Source organism: Limanda limanda, chromosome 9 (genome assembly GCF_963576545.1).
Source record: "Limanda limanda chromosome 9, fLimLim1.1, whole genome shotgun sequence".
In the NCBI taxonomy this organism is placed as follows: Eukaryota; Metazoa; Chordata; class Actinopteri; order Pleuronectiformes; family Pleuronectidae; genus Limanda; species Limanda limanda.
In genome coordinates, this window is record NC_083644.1 from 9,401,556 (window position 1) to 9,420,710 (window position 19,155).

The 19,155-nt window shown below is 42.6% G+C and overlaps 1 protein-coding gene across 2 annotated transcripts in view; it reads left to right on the forward strand.

Annotated features, from left to right (window-relative positions):
• The window catches only part of dennd1b (DENN/MADD domain containing 1B), a 106,961-nt gene extending 88,017 nt beyond the window's left edge, over nucleotides 1-18,944 (forward strand). For both annotated transcript variants that reach the window (XM_061078317.1, XM_061078318.1), the window contains 7 exons: nucleotides 959-999; nucleotides 2,589-2,624; nucleotides 3,181-3,237; nucleotides 4,527-4,616; nucleotides 12,961-13,046; nucleotides 13,392-13,614; nucleotides 14,154-18,944. In XM_061078317.1, the coding sequence (XP_060934300.1) occupies nucleotides 959-999; nucleotides 2,589-2,624; nucleotides 3,181-3,237; nucleotides 4,527-4,616; nucleotides 12,961-13,046; nucleotides 13,392-13,614; nucleotides 14,154-14,993 (1,373 nt within the window). In that variant the 3' untranslated portion in view covers nucleotides 14,994-18,944. The remainder of the gene's footprint in view (nucleotides 1-958; nucleotides 1,000-2,588; nucleotides 2,625-3,180; nucleotides 3,238-4,526; nucleotides 4,617-12,960; nucleotides 13,047-13,391; nucleotides 13,615-14,153) is intronic.
• Nucleotides 18,945-19,155: the final 211 nt, after the last annotated feature.

Below are 19,155 nucleotides of genomic sequence, written 5' to 3' on the forward strand. Positions count from 1 at the left end.
TATTGTTCACATCACATTTGAAGTCTTTTTTTCTCATACACACGCCTGTGACCAGATGAAGGGGCTTTAAATATGAATGCGCTAATTAGCTCTATTTTACTTTGAAGAATAGAGTTTAATTATTAATATAGATAATAATTTTACCATTCACGAGTTGCTCTCAGCTGTTTTCAAATCAGTGCAAAGCTCAAATTAATAATGATAAATATATAAATAATAAAATGGCTTATTGTTTTATATATTTTTGCCTCTCCAGTGTCAAAAATCCTTATCGGATCTGATAAACAGGTGAATCTCAGTGAAAGAATTAATCACATTTTGGCAGGAATGAGCTTTATCACATCAGAAGTTTGAGTGCGAAACAAATCCCACAGGAGCGCTCAGACAAATTAGGTTGTTTTGATCGTAACACCTCAGGTTTCGAGTTGTATTTACATGACAAGAAAAAAAGAAAACCCGTCCAGATGTTGCAGCTAAATACTCGTCATCATCCTATTATTATAAGGCTCATCTTTTCTGATCGTGACCCAAACCCACGCTGTCGTCTGTAATTATCTTCTCTAAACACGTGAGAAAACAGCCCTCCATCCTGACCGAGTTATAGCGAGTCCAAGTTACATCAAGGTTAAACTCCAGATAATTTTAAAAGGTTAAGTTCATAATTATGATTCTAAAAGAGGCAAAAAGGTCAAAAGAAGAAAAAAACTTTTAACTCTGAACTAGGGCCAAAGACACAGTGAGTAGTTTAGTTTAATTAATAGTTCACTTTATTTGACACTTTACAAAACACTGTCAGTACATGTGTTAATAAATTTCCCCACAATTTAAAATTCTCAGTAAATATGTGGAGCTAAAAGACTGTGTCACAGAGTAATATCCATAGTTACCTTTGCAATGTTCACACTGTGCTACTGAGTGCAAAATGATTAATTCATGCGTCCTGTGTTTTATCCCCCAGGTAATTCAAGGTCTTATCAGCAATGGATGCACACCGTGAAGGTATTCACAGAAAGCCGTGCATATCGCACCTAAATGCTTTTATCTGGAGCTTTTCTTTATATTCCACTCATTTTCTTCCTGAGTTATATTTAATTAAACGCGTGATTGACACCACTCCGTTTGAAGTCCCGCTGTTGCCTCTGGAATGAAGGGGCTGCCTGAATGTACAGATCCAGCTCGAGTGCACTTTGGTGTGTGAAGCGGCGCGTGCAGCAGGACAGTGGAGACAGACAGGGAGGGAGACAGAAGTGATTTGACGTGACAAGACGTCCTCCAACATGACATGTTGATCTGGCAGCAAACACAGGCGTAACTCCGCTGAACCGACCCAGGAACATAGATCTCTCCCTCCTTCTTCATCTCCTTCTGTTGCTTTCCTCCTCTCCTTTCTCTCTTTATTTCTCTCCCTCTTTTCATCTCTGGCTCAGCCCCCCCTCTGTCTCTCACTCACTCCCTCCCTCTCTCCCCACGCCTTCAGCTAAGGCTGAATTAGTTCTCTAGAGTGCTCTTCAAAGGTTTGTTAAAGTTCACATTTCCTGACTGACAGGGATCTATAAGAGGGGCCTTCACCTCGGCCCCTCTCCCTCTCTCCCTCTGCCGACTTCTGAAACTCTGGCTGCCATTTACTCTGTTTAGCCGTTTAGCCGGCGCTTTGTGCTTACACTAAAGACCAAACACTGAGAAAAGAGTGCGACGCCAAAAGGAGAGATGCAGCATCTCGGAGAGGGAAGACGAGACAGGCACACAGAGATATTGGGCGCCATAATGTCAGGCTGCAGAACTCAAAGTAGAAATCAATCATGCACAGTTCCTTCCATCTCTGTTTTAGGCTGCTTCTAAACGAACACCTCCTGAATGCTGTGAATCGTACAGTTTATCATGGCTCAGCAATACCAGCCTGATGTCACCACGGTTTCAACCTGAAGTCAAATTGCGATGCTCTTTATAACTGCAGACAAGTTTTGGCTGTTTGATATTGAAATTTAATCCTTGGGGTTGGGTGATCTTGCAGAAATATTGATTGTGGTATTGATAAGTTTACTGTAAATCACAGTACGGCAAATGTATGCAAAAAGACATAAATATACAGATTTAGAAACAATGAAACAGTTTTAATTCCCTTTAGCTGATAAAAAATTACATTAAATGTTTGCATACATACACATATAGTAAAGGAATAGTTACCTGATACCTGATGACATTTGGTTATTGTTCACATCACATTTGAAGTGTTTTTTTTTCATAAACACACCCATGACCACATAAAGGGCTATAAATATTGTTTGATATTGAAATGTAATCCTTGGGGCTGGGTAATCATGCAGAAATATTGATTGTGGTATTGATAAGTTTACTGTACATCACAGTACGGCAAATGTATGCAAAAAGACATAAATATACAGATTGAGAAACAATGAAACAGTTTTAATTCCCTTTAGCTGATAAAAAAAGACATTACATGTTTGCATACATATACATATAGTTAAGGAATAGTTACCTGATACCTGATGACATTTGGTTTGAATGTGTGGCAACTCCCTCTAAATGTATTTCAGTGTCTGACAAATAATTGTCTTTGTCTATCACAGAGAGGAGGAGCACTCATCAACACGGCCGTGACAAAGGTACGTTCTCCTGCAAAACTGCTTATTAGGGAGACACACATCAGTGCTTTGCTCGATACCGTACGTGTATAAATTGAATCCTCAAGTCTGGAGAAATCCATTGAAACAGAACCTTGGGGTGACATTTTTGCAGGTTCTTTAGGGGGAAATTAATCATTACGCGCGAATATATGAAAATTAACTCGAAAATGTGTCTGTTTCAATTGGCTGTGGAGCGAGTGGGAGCGCCGTTCATGACTAGTCTGCGTTTGATGAGCGGTGCCGTGTCGTTCTGTGCTGTACAATAGGTGGTCAGGGTGCCCTTTCATGTTATCGCCTCCTGTTAGTGTGCGAGGCTTTTCTTATCCAGCCTTTTGTCTCCGTGTTTTTGCCACAGGGATCAAAGCAGTTCTTGATGTTACATGAAACCAGAGCAGAATGTTAATGCAACATGTTTTGATTAGTAATCTGTGCATGTGTCTGTGTGTGTGCCTCTCTCTCTCTCTCTCTGTGTGTGTGTGTGTTCGTGTCTCTGTGTGTGTGTCTGTGTGTGTGTGTTTGCTGTTTTCCCACCTAGGCCAGGAGTCATGCCAAGAGGGGCATCCGGGACATTAAGGGCAGACTAAAAGCAAGGGTGAGCCAAACGGACCTCTCGCGCCTCCGTGACACACGCACACACTTTTACCAGCACACATACACACGTGCACGCATGTGTTCTGTTGCACACCGACAGACACACACACACATCCTCGTAGAAGCAAACACGAAGGCTGCTTTACATGTAGTGTGTGATTCTGACGCTGCGGCTTTTAATGACTGTTGAAGCCTGCTTAGCGCTTTGTTCAGGCTGTACATTTTTAACCAGCGCCCCTCTGGCTATGGCCTGTCATGTCATCCGAGCCCCAGCCCCTCTCTCTCTTTTATTGTCTGCATATTTCATCAGTTAGCCTGTGATTTCCTCAAAGCTAATGTAATGAGGTGTATGTTTCCATAAGCCTGATGGATTTGATAAGGCAATAGCAGTTTGATCTGTCAGTGGGAAGCTGAGGAGCGAGGGCACTGATGATGAACCAGAAGAGCATGCGGTGTTCTGCACTGTGCGTGTGCACACAAACACACACAGGCACACACACACACACAAACACACACAGGCACACAAACGCACACACACACACGGGCGGAGCGAAGGCGAAAAGAGGCTGAACTCTATTTGATTTTGAAGTCAAATTTCCCCCTGCAGTGAGAAAAACAAACACATTGTCTTTGAATCAAAATTAATCAGCATTTACTGTTTGTTACTTACAGCTCGACACACTCATATTGAGATTAATCTGCTGAGAGGTGGTCTTGATTATGATTGTATTATATAAGGTTGGTGATATAGTGAATATGTTATTGTCGCAAGCTGCTTTAGTCCTCTCAGTACTCTCCATCTTCACTGCTACAGTATGTCTGTGGTTGTTAGACAAGCCCGATAAAAAAGCTTCAGTTCTGTGCTTGAACAATTTGACTCTGTAATTGGAGTCAAACATCATCCAAACAGAAGTAAAAGGTCTTTTCTGAGGATTGTTTCACGTGCAGATTTGACGAGCTGTTTTCTCACTAACAGAACTATATATGTGGGACTGACTAAGATTAATTACAGTGCACATGTTTATCATAGTGAAGGAATGAAATGTTTTAATGGGTTTAAAATAACAGTTTAGGTCCATGACTCTGAGGAACAGGCTTTTTTAGATATATATACTTATAAATTCATTTATTTTTTCAGTCCATTTGAAATGTATTAACTTCTATGTTCGGGAGTTGTCTTGTTGATCAGGTTATTTCACACATTATATAAAACAAACTAAATGATGCTTTAGTCCAAATTGATTTATGATACAAACCATCTAAGATTTAAATTCTTCATCTTTCTCTCAGGAAGAGGAAGAAGAGGGGATGCCGGTCTGTGCCGGGTCTCCCACCAGCACCAAGAGCCTGTCTCCAAGGAGACTGCAGAAGATGAGACGGGTATGACACACACACACACAGACACACACACACACACACACACACACACACACACACACACACACACACACACACACACACACACACACACACACACACACACAAACATCAGTAAATTAGTTAACTACATTTACACTGATTTATCCTGGATGCAGTCTTCCACTTCTGTTCCCTTTCTGCCATTCCTTTTTCTTTCTCTCTTCATCCCATTTCCTATCAGTTTCTTCTATCTTCATCTATCTCTTCTCCCCCCCCACCACCACCACCGCCACTCTCCCTCTCTCTTATAACAACTCTTGGAAGTACAGTAGTTTGTCAAGGTGCCAAACGCAATGATAAGCATTTTCCTTCTCTGTCAACACACTCGTGTTGTACGTTCAGTGTTTTCCTCTGAACAGCGCGGACACTAGAAGCAGCTCATCTGCTGGTCAGCATTTCCTGTGAAGAATTTGCTTGTGCACCATAAGTGGATAGCACTTTTTTTTTCTTCTTTGTTGTGTACAGAGCTGGCACACGATGAGCGATCACGTGCACGCTCACAAAACACACATTCATCAATAAATTTATCAGGAGACTTAAGAACATTAGGAAATTATGAGAGCCTGTAGTGCAGCGTAAATTATCACGCTCACTTATATTTCTTGGTGTTGGAAGTTTGGTTTTATGTAATTGCAACTGCACACTGTACAGTACAAAGCACATGCATATAGCCTGAGGCGTACTAGTTATATTTCCCTCTGCATATTGTATCTATACCTCTGGAATCCCAGCGTGAGCTTCTCTACCTCTTATCGCTGGAGGAAAGAAAAGGCAAATGGACACTCAATTCTATCTAAAAAGCCCCAAAAGCCTGCATGCACACACTGACATTTTGGTCACAGCCATGTAAGAGTGTGATTAGGAGAGGTTGCGCTGCCTCTAATTAGCATTGTGCTTCCTGTGTGTGTGTGTCTGTGTGTGTGTGTGTGTCTGTGTGTGTGTGTGTCTGTGTGTGTGTGTCATGAGGCTGGAAAGTCTAAGCGCACAGGAAGGTGTGACGGCCGCGGAGAACAGCGGCAATTAGGGCTTTTCTAAAGGCCTCCTCGGACCCCCCCCTCCCCCAGCTCGTGCACACACAAAGACGGGCCAACACACAAACACACACCCACACGCAGATTAAAAGTTAACATGCAATTGATTTGCACACAAACACACATGTGCTGTCTTCAGGATCCACACACCCCTGTCCCTGCCTCTGAAGCCGGTTCATTGCCACGGTAACGGGTCCCTGGGGACGACTTGAGGAGGGACACACAGGACCGCATGTCCCACAGCACTGGTTTTGTGTGTTTGTCTTTATCATATACATAGTTTATCATCTTCTCTTTAGCCATAAACCACTTGCATCGTCAATTCAACTGCTTATGGTTCCTAATCCAGATTGGGGGGGTCGTCCGGTTTATTTCCCTCGTTCCAGACACATTGAAACCTCTGTGCGAACGCTCCTGTTCTGTGTGTTCTGTAAAGTCTGACGATCCCAGATTCTCTTCTGTCAACTGAAACCAAGACTGAAAACGGAGAAGGCAAAGACAGCCTTGATAATTCACGGCCTGTCAGTGTGCAGTAACCCCTGAAAGACTGAAACTCTTCCAAACTCTTGTTTTACTGAGTTTCAAAACAAATGAAGAAAGAGAGAAAAGGCTTTTCTTTTGTTTATAAATACCACAGGCACATTATTTGGCAAGTACATATGGAAATAAAAAGAACATTTAGGTTCCTCCTGTAGCTTTTCATAAGATTTTGTGACACTTTACGTTTGCCATTTATTTACTTTTCCCTGGCTGTTAATAGTGCACCATATTTATATTTCAGTTAGAGCCACAAAAAAATGATGGAGAAAAACAAAACTGTTCCTATTCTATCTCATCTCTCTGTCTCTTACCTTTCTGGGGGTTTTTTTCCTGAGATTTCTTCCTATGAAATCTTGATACTGTTGTTCTGCCCACAACTGTCTGGACCAGGTGTTCCCTGCACGTGAAATTGATCTCAGTGGGACTCACCTGGTTAAATAAAGGTTAAGTAACATGAAGGAAAAAAACACTCACACTTTTACTCTCATAGCTCTTCTCCTCCTCGTGCCCACACACACACACACACAGACCTTTAGTGCTTGGAAAACCCTTATTTCAGCCTCGTCCTGTCTCTGTCCATTAAATCCACAAATCCAAATATGTCCCCATAAGACAATAACAATCCTAATTTGATAAACTTCCCAAAATATGGAAAAACTGTCCCCTCACCCTTTTTTTTTCAGTAAAAACAAATGTAAGCATTATATGAACCAAGTGACATATTTGTGTGCATTGTGTCCTCTGCCGCCCCCCCCCTCCTTCCGTCATCCTTCCATCCTCATACCTTTGACCAAGTGACAAACAAATGCTCTCTCATCTACCAGATAAATTCAGAAACATGTTGTTATCAGAAGCTCCGAAAAATGTGAATCTGATTAAAGACATTCCAAACTCCCGTATGAAAGAAGCCGGAAAAAAACCTGATGCATTTTTATCATTCATCATTTTTTAAGCAAACACCTCGAAGTCTGTCCTTGAAATGAAATGAATGATCCTGGAGAAGCTCCTTTAATTAATCATAGCGAAAATAAATCAGAGTTAAGAAATTCGTATTCCATTTGATCAGCCAACACATGCACCAAAGTGAAAGTGCTGCTGTCATATGCGTATATATTTCAGCTGTATCCCACAATGTGGGTGATTTGTAGTGTTTGGTGAGTTAGATAAAGAATGTAGGAGTAATCCTTTCGTTTGACAAAAACAAGAATGAGTAGGACCGCTGACTTGTTGTCTGATACAACAAACAGCAGCCATTGTTCTGGCTCCTGTAGGCTTGTGTGTTTGTGTGTGTGTGTGTGTGTTTGTGCCACGTCTGTTTTCGAGATCCTCTATGTATTATTTTGTATATTTGCTGTGTGCATGTGTGTTGTTTTATGTGTTACTGTGCTGTAAGCATCTGCAAATAGAAAGCGTGTCTGCACCTCAGCCCTTTTGTACACGAGCATGTCTTTCAGTGTGTGTGCCCCATGTACACAAACACGCATGCATTTAGCAGTTTGCCTCAGGTTGGAGGCAACAGAGTGACAGCTGTTAAGAGAGCAGAGGGGAGCGGAGGTTGGGACAGTGTTATGGACAATGACAGCCAGCAGGCTTGAGACCGGGACTCAGCCCCAGGCTCTGGACTCTTCACCTGTTGAGGCAGGAGAGGTGCCAGCCTGGAAAACACCCCACAGCTCCGTGTGGAGGGCGAGCAGGGAGGGAACACAGATGTAGAGCAGAGGTACAAAGTCACATGGAGACTTCAGTGTGTAATGCATGGGTGAATATGTGTGTGTCTGTGTCTGTGTGTGTGTGTGTGTGTGTGTGTGCTTCATCAGTGGCAGACAGCTCATGTGTTCATGGCCGGTGGACACGTATTTAAACTGTACACATGGATTGTGAAGTGTCTGTGTGGGAAAAATACACATTTTTGTGAACAATGGTTTGTCTATGAGTTCAAACGTAGTTCTACTAACATGTATATTTTATTACAGTTACACTTTACTTGAAATATTAATCAAAGTGCAGCCTATAGACATTTATATTCAGCAAATGATTCATATAAGGACAATATGCAAAAGAATCACTCTGAGGAAAGGGAATAGCTCGTATCTGTTTCACAACATATTCTTTAACTGTACCTTATGGAGCATATGATGTTTGTTGTAATTCATAAACAAGCAGTTTTTGATGCTTTTTCGAAAATGGAAAACATTTCAGATATGCTTTTAATATCCATTGTAAGATTCATTTTGTGGATACATATTTTAGAAGAATTGTTGAGATGCATCTCAGTGAACCTTTGCAGGGTCAGTGTGTGTGTGTGTGTGTTTGTGTTTGTGTGTGTGTGTGTGTGTCTCAGCCTCGCTCAGGTTCTCTCCACCTCAGTGACCACAAGCAGCAGCTTCCTCGCTGAAACCAAAGTGCCATCTCCTGGCAGAGTCTAGATACTGCAGCCACTCACTTGGAGACACCTGGTGATTTTTACTGGATGAGTTTAGAGGAACAGAATGAGCATAATGCACATTCTCCTTCTTTTATGGCTTATGTTTTTTTTTTCTGTGAGAAAAAAGTGAGCTTTCAGCATCAGCCAGTTGGACAGAAAAAAAGCAGTGGATCTTGCCTCAAACGTTATTCCCCCCCCCCCCCCTTTTCGAGTGAGCAGCTCTTAAACAGGCAGACACCGACTTGGCCATACTTCTGCAAAGGCTCTGCCTCTCCCCAAGGTTTGTTTGCATTTTACCGGCATCTCTTTACATACACTGCCAAGCTGTGAGATCAGTGCCCGCTCAGAAATACCATATGAAATGTATAATGTAAGACCGGCTATTAAAGTCCGCGAGCGTCTGGCCCTGTCACAGAGAGGCAGAGTTGTTCCGCATTACCGGTCATGCAGGGAAGGAAGGGAATAGGAGGGGCGAAAGTTTGTTTCTCCAAATGAAGGAACCAAGATGGATGATGATGACTATTTTCCCCTCATAACTACAGAAATGTAATGTAATTTTTTTTTAAATCAAATTTAAAGACTTTTTTTTAAAAGGCACCTTAGAAATATTCATTCCGTAATAAAATGTTATAACATGAGAATAAAGGATAAGTTACAATTTTGCCATCGTGTACCCACAATCCACAACTATAAGACTTTAATCTACAGTAAAGACAGGAGAGAATGTGTTTTTGTCTTTTTTATGTCTGCGTGTACAATTACAAAATAACATAGTAACACACAACTCTGCAGTAGAGGCTGAGGTGTCAGCTCCTTTCCTTTTTATTTAGGAAACACAGGAGGCTTCTTATCCTCTTCTAAAATATTGGATCGAGCCAGTTTTACTAAAATAACCTGACGATTTTTTTCATTATTTCCGTGACTTGTGTTCGTCTGCTGCGTCTCTCCCCCCCCGCCCCGACTCTCCCGCTCTCTCTGCGTTCTGTTCGGTCTCAGTTGTGGCGGAGAGGAAGGAAGCGAGCGAGCGAGCCAGGCAGACGGAAACAATGACATCTGTCACTGACAGCAGAGTGACAGAGGGGGAAGACGGGAAGTGGAGGAGGGAGAGTCGCTGTTTTTCATTTTCACCTTTCAGCTTCCCATTAGCCGACAGTGAGAAGCTAATGAAGGAGCGGTATGATAATCTGTTGTTCTGCTTTCTCATGCTTCCCACTGTCCTGTCGGGCCTGTGGTTGTGTGGGACGGTAGCAGAGCTGTCACGACTCCAACTGCGGAGGGACATGATCTCACTGTGGACGTCTACATTTCAAGAGTTTCTATATTTTTGTAGTTTTTTTGTTGTTTTTTTACAATGACATTAAGCACATCTAATTTAAGATCTTAAATGTAACTGCTATTTTGGGTTGCAACGCTTCTGAAGGAGCAGTGACACTATGTTCAAGTAACTGACAAAAGCACACTTTGTATCTCGCATTACCAGTAAAATGAATGCAACATGTTGGCCATTTAGGGAAAAGGATGTAAACCAACCCCTGTGCCAAATTTGGCGCTTCTATCGTAAAACGCTCAGTTGCTGTAAATAGTTTTAATCTTAACTGCTGCACTAAAGGGTCACAGTGAAGAGAGGGAATGACAAATTGATAAAGCCGTGAAGAGAGGTACCATCCATTTACTGCTCCCTATGGAACTTCCTCCCAGGTAGACGGCACCAAAGCTGTAACGGAGATCAGAGGGCCAGGCTTCATGACCTGCGTCTGGTTGTGTTTGGGTTCACCTTGCTTTAATAAACACCTCAAACGCACAGAGAGGCCCTGCGTCCCCAAACGAGCACGGCCAGCACAAATGACCAGACTCAATAACAGCACGCGCCATAAACATACAGTGCATTGGTTTGCAGTGGTGTATAAAGTACTTGAAAGCCATACTTGAGTAAAAGTACAGATATCTTACCTGAAAGTGACTTCGTTAAAAGTAGAAGTCACCCGTCAGAAAATGACTTGAATAAAAGTCTTAAAGTAGCTCATATTAAAAGTACTTAAGTATCAAAAGTATCTGGTGTTGAAATGTACTTAAGTATCAAAAGTAAAAGTACAAGTACCAAAATTAAAAATGCAAAGTGCTTTTTATAGTAGTCCTATACAGACACAAAACCACCCAAAAAGTTTCTCCTCAAGATTTATCTCAACTGACTGAAAAATTATAACAACAATATGAATATAATGTATATAATGTATAATTTTACAAATTTTGAACCCTAGATGAGAGAGAGTGAGAGAGAGAGAGAGATAGAGAGGTGCGCCGTGCGTATGAGGCGTGCTGCGCCAACCTCCGCTGCTCAAGTAACGAGCCAGTTTGAGAATGTAAGAAGTAGAAAGTACAGATATTTGTGCTCAAATGTAGCGAGTAAAAGTTAAAAGTCGTCAGGAAAATAAATACTCAAGTAAAGTACAGATATGTGAAAAATCTACTTAAGTACAGTAACAAAGTATTTCTACTTCGTTACTTCCCACCACTGTTGGTTTGTCGTGTTTCTTTTTGTCCGTCCCGCTGTCCGGAGCCTGGAGTGTCTCACAGGTGCATCTTCCCTCGGCCGGCCTGCGTCGGCCTGGCTGGCACGTCGGCCCGGCCCCGGATTTACTGCCCTGACACAGGAATCCATTAAAGGCTGTTTAGGGATCCCGGGCCTGAGCCCCTCTGAAATCTCTTTCATTATAGCTCCAAGCTACCATGGAAGGAGAGCGGCTCGGCCAATCAGCGCCGCCGCCACATGTGTTCGTGTTTAGCCCGATGGCTGAGAGGCTTAAGTGGCTACTGCACACATCTCCTCCGCTGACTTTTATGGAGAAAATGGCACTTTAACTCTTTGTGTTTCTTGTTGTAATGGAGTGCGTATGTGAGAGTGTGTGCGTGTGTGCGTGCGTGAGTGTGTGTGTGTGCGTGTCTCTTCACTGGCCGAACACGGACCCTAAATGAGGCCAGGCCAGTCACACGTTACATTCCGCCTGTCTGGCTGGCACTGCGTCGGCTAATCAAGACCGGCTTGGTTCACGGTTCCAATGCTGACCCCCCCCCCCCACCTCCACCATTCCCATCATTCTTTGGGGCTTTCAGGAATCTTTCTTCACCTCTCTCCATTTGATTCCTTCCTTTCTTTAGCCCTTACTTTCCTCCTCCTTCTTCTTTGTGTTGCCTTTTTTTTTTCCTGACGACACCTTTGCTGCAACGGAAACCACAACACAAACACACAAACCCCGACCGTCCTGGCTCCGCAAACACTCCTCTGCACTTTTGTGGTTGTAAAGAACCTTTCACTCCGCGTTGGTCTTTGATAATGTGGCTAACGTGAGTTTACAGAGAAGAAGAGAGAGGTGGAGCTCAGTATGTGTTAAAAACAGGGAAAACATTACAGTGCATACTAATGCACACATACAGATTGTTAACTGCACCCTGTGAGTGCCTCAACAACAACAAAAAAACACACAGAGAAAGAAGTATCATTTTTGATATATCTAAAATCATAGACATGGGAGTGTGAGCAGCAGTTTGTAAGGAGGTAAATGGGCAAAAAGCAAAGAGTGTATATTAGAAAGTGAAAGATTAACATAAGCGAACACGCTCACACAAAGTGAGGGGGAACATGTGCGTGGTGGTGGAAGGCATGTTGTTAATAAGTGGCCTGGGGGCAGATCTGGGTTCCCATGGGGAGAGTCCTGCCCTGCTCTGTAAAGCTTCTGTCTCTTCTTTAACTCGCCCATTAAACATGGTACACAGGTGGCTTATTAAACTGCGTCAGACAACTACACTTACACACCGATCATTGAAACACAGCGACGTGACAAACACAATCACATCCACCGGTGTCGTAATGCAAACGACTTGGTGCAGCTTCCCCTCATCTTCGCTCGCAGTCCGCCAGTCGCTCGTAGTTCTCATTTAACGCCGAGTTTGATAAAATACTGCGGGGGGGATATTAAAGATTTTCATCCCTAGACTCGAATTTGATAAATTTAGTCTCAGCCCTGAGGGTCCGGGCTCATTAAAACAAGCCCCTGTCTTATGGGGACCCACCGAACACAGACCTGCATCTTTTCTTTTTTTTTTCCTACTACTATCCAGTCCCAAGTCATATTTTTCATGAAAAGCTAAACCTCAGCACAACGCCACATTCCGTCTAGACTCCATGTTTCACAGGAGCCTGGTATCTTTAAACAGAGACCCCCCCCCCTCCCGTGGGTCAGTTTTTATTGTTTTATCATGTTATTCTTTTTGTCTTAACTACATCCACTTGCTCCGTTTTTCTCATTAACAGCAGAACCTCAGAAAGTCTCCCATGAGCATGGACCCCCGAGATCTTGGCTACGGGCTGGATGATGATGAGCTGGACAGTGCGAGCAAGTAGGAACTCCCATTTTTACGAGCGATTGCTTCACACTGGTTTGTCACTGAAGTCATTTTCAAGTTGTTTAAAGTTTGCATGTCATGTACGTCAACACGAGAGAACTTTTACTGGCGAACCGATTTAATTTTATTGAGCCTGTTTAAAAGAGTGTTTCCAAGCAGAGTCCTTCTCCCTTTACCCATGATAACACTGCCCCCAAGTGGACACATTTAGTACAAGTATAAAATCAGAGAAAAGTCTGATGTTGTTCTGTCAAAACCACAGTAACTTTGTGAAAAATGACACGACACACGCACTGATTCACTCTGCCTGTTGCTGTGGGTCCTCTCCTCTAAACACAGGCTGTCCTCAGAAGACAGCGGGGACGTCCCCTCCTACACAGAGGACAGCGACGACTCGTACTCGCTGGAGCTGGACATCGACCCGTCCCGCTCGGGCCAGATGAACCTGCTGGAGGAGATCCTGGACTCTCTGAACACCACGGGTCTGGACCAAGGAAAACTCAGTGCCGCCAAGAGCCTGGACTTCTTCAGGTCCATGGATGAGTTGGACTACAAGACACCGGTATGCAAGACAGGAAGTTTAGATATAAGAATTCAGACAATGAATTCTACACAGTTCGCACAGTTACCTTTTCAGAATTGCTACAGTTACTTTAAACAAAAGATAAGCTTGATATGATATATGTTTTTTCCATGATTATTGAATCAGAGAGTTGTGCCTTAATTCGGAAGGAATCCAACGTATTACTTCAACTAAACTCCAGTGGCGCTCAGTGGTTGATACATGCGAGACTTGAAACTACATTTGGATTCACTTGATTCCGATTTTTATTTTGGATCTGCACCAAATTGCACACACTCTTAAATATGGGTCCCCTAAACATCTCCATTTGTTTTATCAAGATCCGTGAATTATTCTTTAAGAAATAAAGTAAAATGTTAAAAAGAAAGTTTTGTTGTAGTAGTAATATTGACTTGTGACATGTATCAATCATGTGCATGGTCTCAGCTGCTCGCATTGAGGTACAGATCATGTTCACACTCAGACAGCAGATATGTGGGGACTTGTGTAATGGTGTTTCCTTGTTTCTTCCCAATCAGACCAAACCGACCCCCCCCACTGAGGCGACCCCTGCAGATGACTGTGGTTGTGCTGGGGACCAGAATCAGGGCGGCTGGAACATGGGCCAGGACGACAGCGCCATCCACGGAAAACACCTCCCACCGTCTCCACGGCGACAGCCCAACAAGAGCAGCCTGAAGGTGTTGAAGAAGCCTGTGGTGGCTCCTCCAGCCCCCCCAGCCCAAGCTGCGGACGTGTCCAGACCCCGGCCAAGTTCTCCTCAGCCCAAATCTGCCCCAGTCCCTCACCTTTCATCTCCGGAACGACATCCAGGACACCGCTTCTCCTACATGCCCCTACTGCCCCACAACCCGACACCCACTCCACCATCTCCCTCACTCTCTTACCCTCACAGCTCTCTAGCACCAGACTCTCACCTGGACTACCCTCCTGATCCGGTGGGCCGGTCCCGGACCATCTCAGACCCCCAGGCCTGCACAGAGTCTTCTCAGACCCTGAACCAGAATTCCTCCACTGGCATCCTGAGGAGGAAGGTGCTGTCCAAGGAGATGGTGAGGCAATACCACGAAAAGGCCCTTCACAGGCAGGGCAGCCGGGTCTACCAGGAGGGCGAGGAGAAGCACAGACAGTCAGCTATGCCGGTCCCGTGGGAGAAAGAGGTGTCCAAAGAGGGGCTCCTGGGTCTGGGTGAGAGTCCAGGCTCTGGGGCGGCTGTGGTGCAGGAACAAACCCTCCTGGAGGAGATCGACGCCAGGTGTTGCCTCGGCTCGGTCCTCCACACCAGCCTGCAGCTCTCCCAGGTTCACTGCAACAACAGTCACCAGCAGGTCCAGGGCAAAGCCACGGAGGAGTCCTGAGGGACCTCAAAGACTCAGTGTCCGTAAAACGCCATAGAAGTATATTCACTGTCATCGTAGACGACATGAGCAGTTCAGAAGCTTTTCTATCAACACCCAGTGATGAGCGAAGGCCACAAACAAACCTGATGTCATACAGGAAGCCACAAAGCGTTAGCTTGGATGCTAAAAGGAAAACGGGAGCGATGAGCTGGTTCACTGCACAATTCTACATCTGTTGTCAATCTTTGTTTTCAAATGATTCAATTTGTATTTCAGGTGAAATAATCTGACATTGTATCTCAACTTGTTGTTTCCAAGATAAGTGGACAAACTTTTTACTTATTCGGGAAGCGAAATAGAAAAACAACAAATTAGTTTTCTTTATAGTGATTCGGATGCTACAACAAGAAAAACACAAAGTGAGACATGCAGTGTTGTTATTTCAGTTGGTTTTAAGAAAGTACAATTCTATAAACTCCAAACAAAAGAGACAAGATTGATGTTTCTGCATCACAGTATTTTTGTTGATAATCGTCTACATTTCTGAAGGACACATTCTCGTGTGTTGTATTATTCATCTAGAAAACATTTCACAATGCAAAACTCGACCCTTGAATTATATTTTGCACAGAATATATGTAGCCGACAGGTGAAGGAGGAATTGTTCACATTGCGAAGAGGAAATCCAGAAACGGCTGCGTCAGCATTACGAGGGGGCGACGGCTCCTCATGGTCCAAACATTTCACTTGATCAAAATTTGCACTTGGTTATCAACAAATAATACTCAGTTATTACTTCGTGGTACAAAAAGTCAAACAGGATTTTCTAGAAACAAATGAAACTAATGATACACTGTGTAATTTAATATGTTTTTTTTTATCACCATGCCTTAAGTGGACATGTGATTTTGTTTATAATACTCTGGTGTCTTAATCTATCTATCGATACCAATACAGGTACTTTGTAATCCGATTACTTACAGATCGTTAATGCAACAGTTAGTAGAACTTAAACAGCACTGTGTGTATCTGTATTAATAGAGTAGTTAATATATGAAGTGCTTTAAGTTGCTGTTTTTAAATTGCATTCCTGATCATGAACTGTGCACGTGGAGAAACCTCTCTCCTCTCCCTGCGTTCCTCAGGACACTTCTGCAAATACACTCAAAGTTTAAAGCCGATTCTTATGAAAAAAAAGCCAATATCCTTCGTCCAGCTCCTCTTCTTCCTCTTTTCCCACTGTCACCGCTCTGCCCCTCACGTTGTCTCTCTCTCTCGACCTTTAGAACGGCCGCCAGTTGTTGCAGAGCTTGTGAGGTTTGGAGCGGAGGTGAAAAAGGTGAACTTTATGCGATACGACAGATAAAACCGTACATTCCTGTTATTATCTACAGATCCCGTGGAAAGACCGAAACTAACGAAACAATGCTCTGCCTCTCAGACCCACCCCCCCCTCCCCTGTTTGTGGCCCACAGCCTCAAGCCCATTGTTCCTACTGATGATGTAACCTATCAAAGTGGGTCACATACTGAAAAAAGTTCTAATTTTCAGTCTCAAAACAAGACGTAGCTTCTACAATTAAATACATTCATCTGTAGACTTCTAATCAGTGGAATTAATTCATCGTTGATTTTGGGTTTTCTCACGGGATTTGTTGACTTTTTTCCGAAGAATCCAGAACCTCTCGTATAACGTTTTTATCGGCGCGTCTCACATGAGGAAATGCAATCTCTGTCCCTCTAGGTCCGAGTCTCACACTGTAATGTAACGCAGTGATTGACGATTGTGCTGTGATGAAGCAATACAGTTCTCCTCAGAGAGTAGCTACGTGGATGTATCGTGTACAGAGTCGAAACTATTTCTATAACAGACTCTCCTGTGGAGAGAAAACGCCATGTCCGGAGATTGTGGGTTCCCATCGTTCTCTTGAGTCACCACAAAACCCAGGAAGGGAAAAAAACGAAAGCCCTTTCATGTGCTTGTGTTGGGATTATTACATTTATGGTTCGTTGTTCTTATGATTTATGCCAGACGCCAGTCGGTGTGGCAGTTTAATAGCAGCTATTCCTCCACTTTTTGAGTGCTGCTCTGCGTTAACGATTCGCCTATAAAGTCTTTGGCGTGCTTCTAAAAGCCCAGGAATCGGTCCTAGTAATTCTGAAAAGGAAAAAAATAAACTAGACTCCAGAACAATCTCCGTACGGGCCTCACCTATCGCAAACAAGCTTATTTACTATGCAAGTATTTAAAATGATGAAAATATAGTATTTTTTTCCACATTATATTCTATAATTCTACTTGAAACCAACCAAAATTTAATTCCTAGTGAGAATAAACCTCACGTGTCCCTAAATAAATTCACAGTGTGAGCTGAGGTGTGTCTAAAGGTGTGAGTGTGTGTTGTGCCTTAAACAGTCAGAGTACCATCCTATACAATCACAACAAGGTACAGTATCAGAAAGTAATATGCAATGGTTTCCGACCACCTTGTATCACACTATGGAGCATCTTTGTATTTATATGACAAACGGACACAAAAGCCCTGATTTGGTTTGGTGAGGAAATGACTGAAGTCGGGTAGCAGCGTTGTTTGTGTAGCTGTTGTGTTTCTGACTTTCTGCTTCAGCTGCAGTTTTTCTTTTTCTTTGGTCCCGTGGGCGCTGGGAACTTCCTGTATTGAAGAGAGGATGTTGGAATTTCTCTGAGTCATTTTGTCCTTATTTGTAAACTAAGTACTTTCCTTGATTGTGATATTAATACGTATTTAGTTTGTGCTCCTTGTCTTTTTCATCTCTCTCTTTTTTTTTAAATACCCTGACTACTCATTCTGAGCAAACTGTATTAAAAAAAAAAACATTTCTCAGAGGAGTTTCTTTAGTTGATTTCATATTGATGAATAATTATTTTCGACTGAATAGACGTGTATTTTTTCTGGCCTAAGTATATTTTACATGAATAATATATGATCGGTGTTATATGTTGTAAAGACAAGATATAAATGACACCTAATATTTGAATGTTTTAGAATTTATTTTTGGAGGAAAGAAACTATAGAGAGAATCTAAGAGAAATGTCCCATGTAGCCGTTCAGGTTCAGAAGCATCTGTCACCTTGACTGAGACTGATGCTTGTACATGGTGCAACACTTCCTGTTGTATCTGCATGTGTGTACCTGTTTGTGTTGTAACGCTATGGTTTAGTTTATTCTTTTGTTCTGAATTATTATTTGAGCAGTTAGCACTTCCATCAGGTCAATGGAAATGAACATTACACTTCTGCCTTGCTGTGGCTATCGTAGCTTTTAACGTCATCGAGCCTTTGCATTTCATGTCGAGGAAAACATTTTTCTTTTTTTTGTTAGCAGTAAATTAAACTGTAGAGGTTTGTAGGGAGAAATAATTGAGCAATGAGCTGCTGCTGCTGCGGATATGAAAAGCTTTAGTGACTCTGGTCCTGTTTACACTCGTGTTGTACAACAGTGAAGTGATGATTGTCAGGGAATTCGCATTTCAACGTGTGCAAGCTTGAGACAATAAAAGATTCCCAACACTCATTAAAAGCTATCAGTTAACAAAGAAATAATAAGTGAAATTGAAAATTCGAAGAGACGGATGTGAGGGACTTTGAAGCAGCTTTTCTAAACTTACTACAGAGTAAAGATCAGGTTTAACTTCCCCTAAGCAAAATATTCAAGAACAGTTATTTTTTATTATAGTAAATTTGAATGTTACAGTGAGAAACTTCCTTTTTTTCATTTCAGTCTGTTTGTTTTTTATTATTTTATTATCTCTTTTTTTATGCCATTTAATTTGATTCTCTGATTCTGGGCACAATTGCATGTTTTCATTGCAGAGAAAACAACCGTCTTAAACAACTGAGGTCAGTCTAATGTGCTATTGATGAGTAACATGGTACAACTGCACGTAATGTATGCACTGTGAACTGAAAATAAAATGACACTGTTTCATTCTCATGCTCCAGGAACTCTTTTTTTATTTAAGCTGCATTAACATCGAGAGAATCACATGAAGTGAAGACAGTATGTACTTTATTGACTAATTGGTCAAATGTGGTTTATTGTGTATTTACTCCCCCCCCCCCCCCCGGGGCAATTACCTGATCTGTCTCCGTGGTTATGAGGTATTATGAGGTTATCCTTGTGGTCAGATACATCAATAAC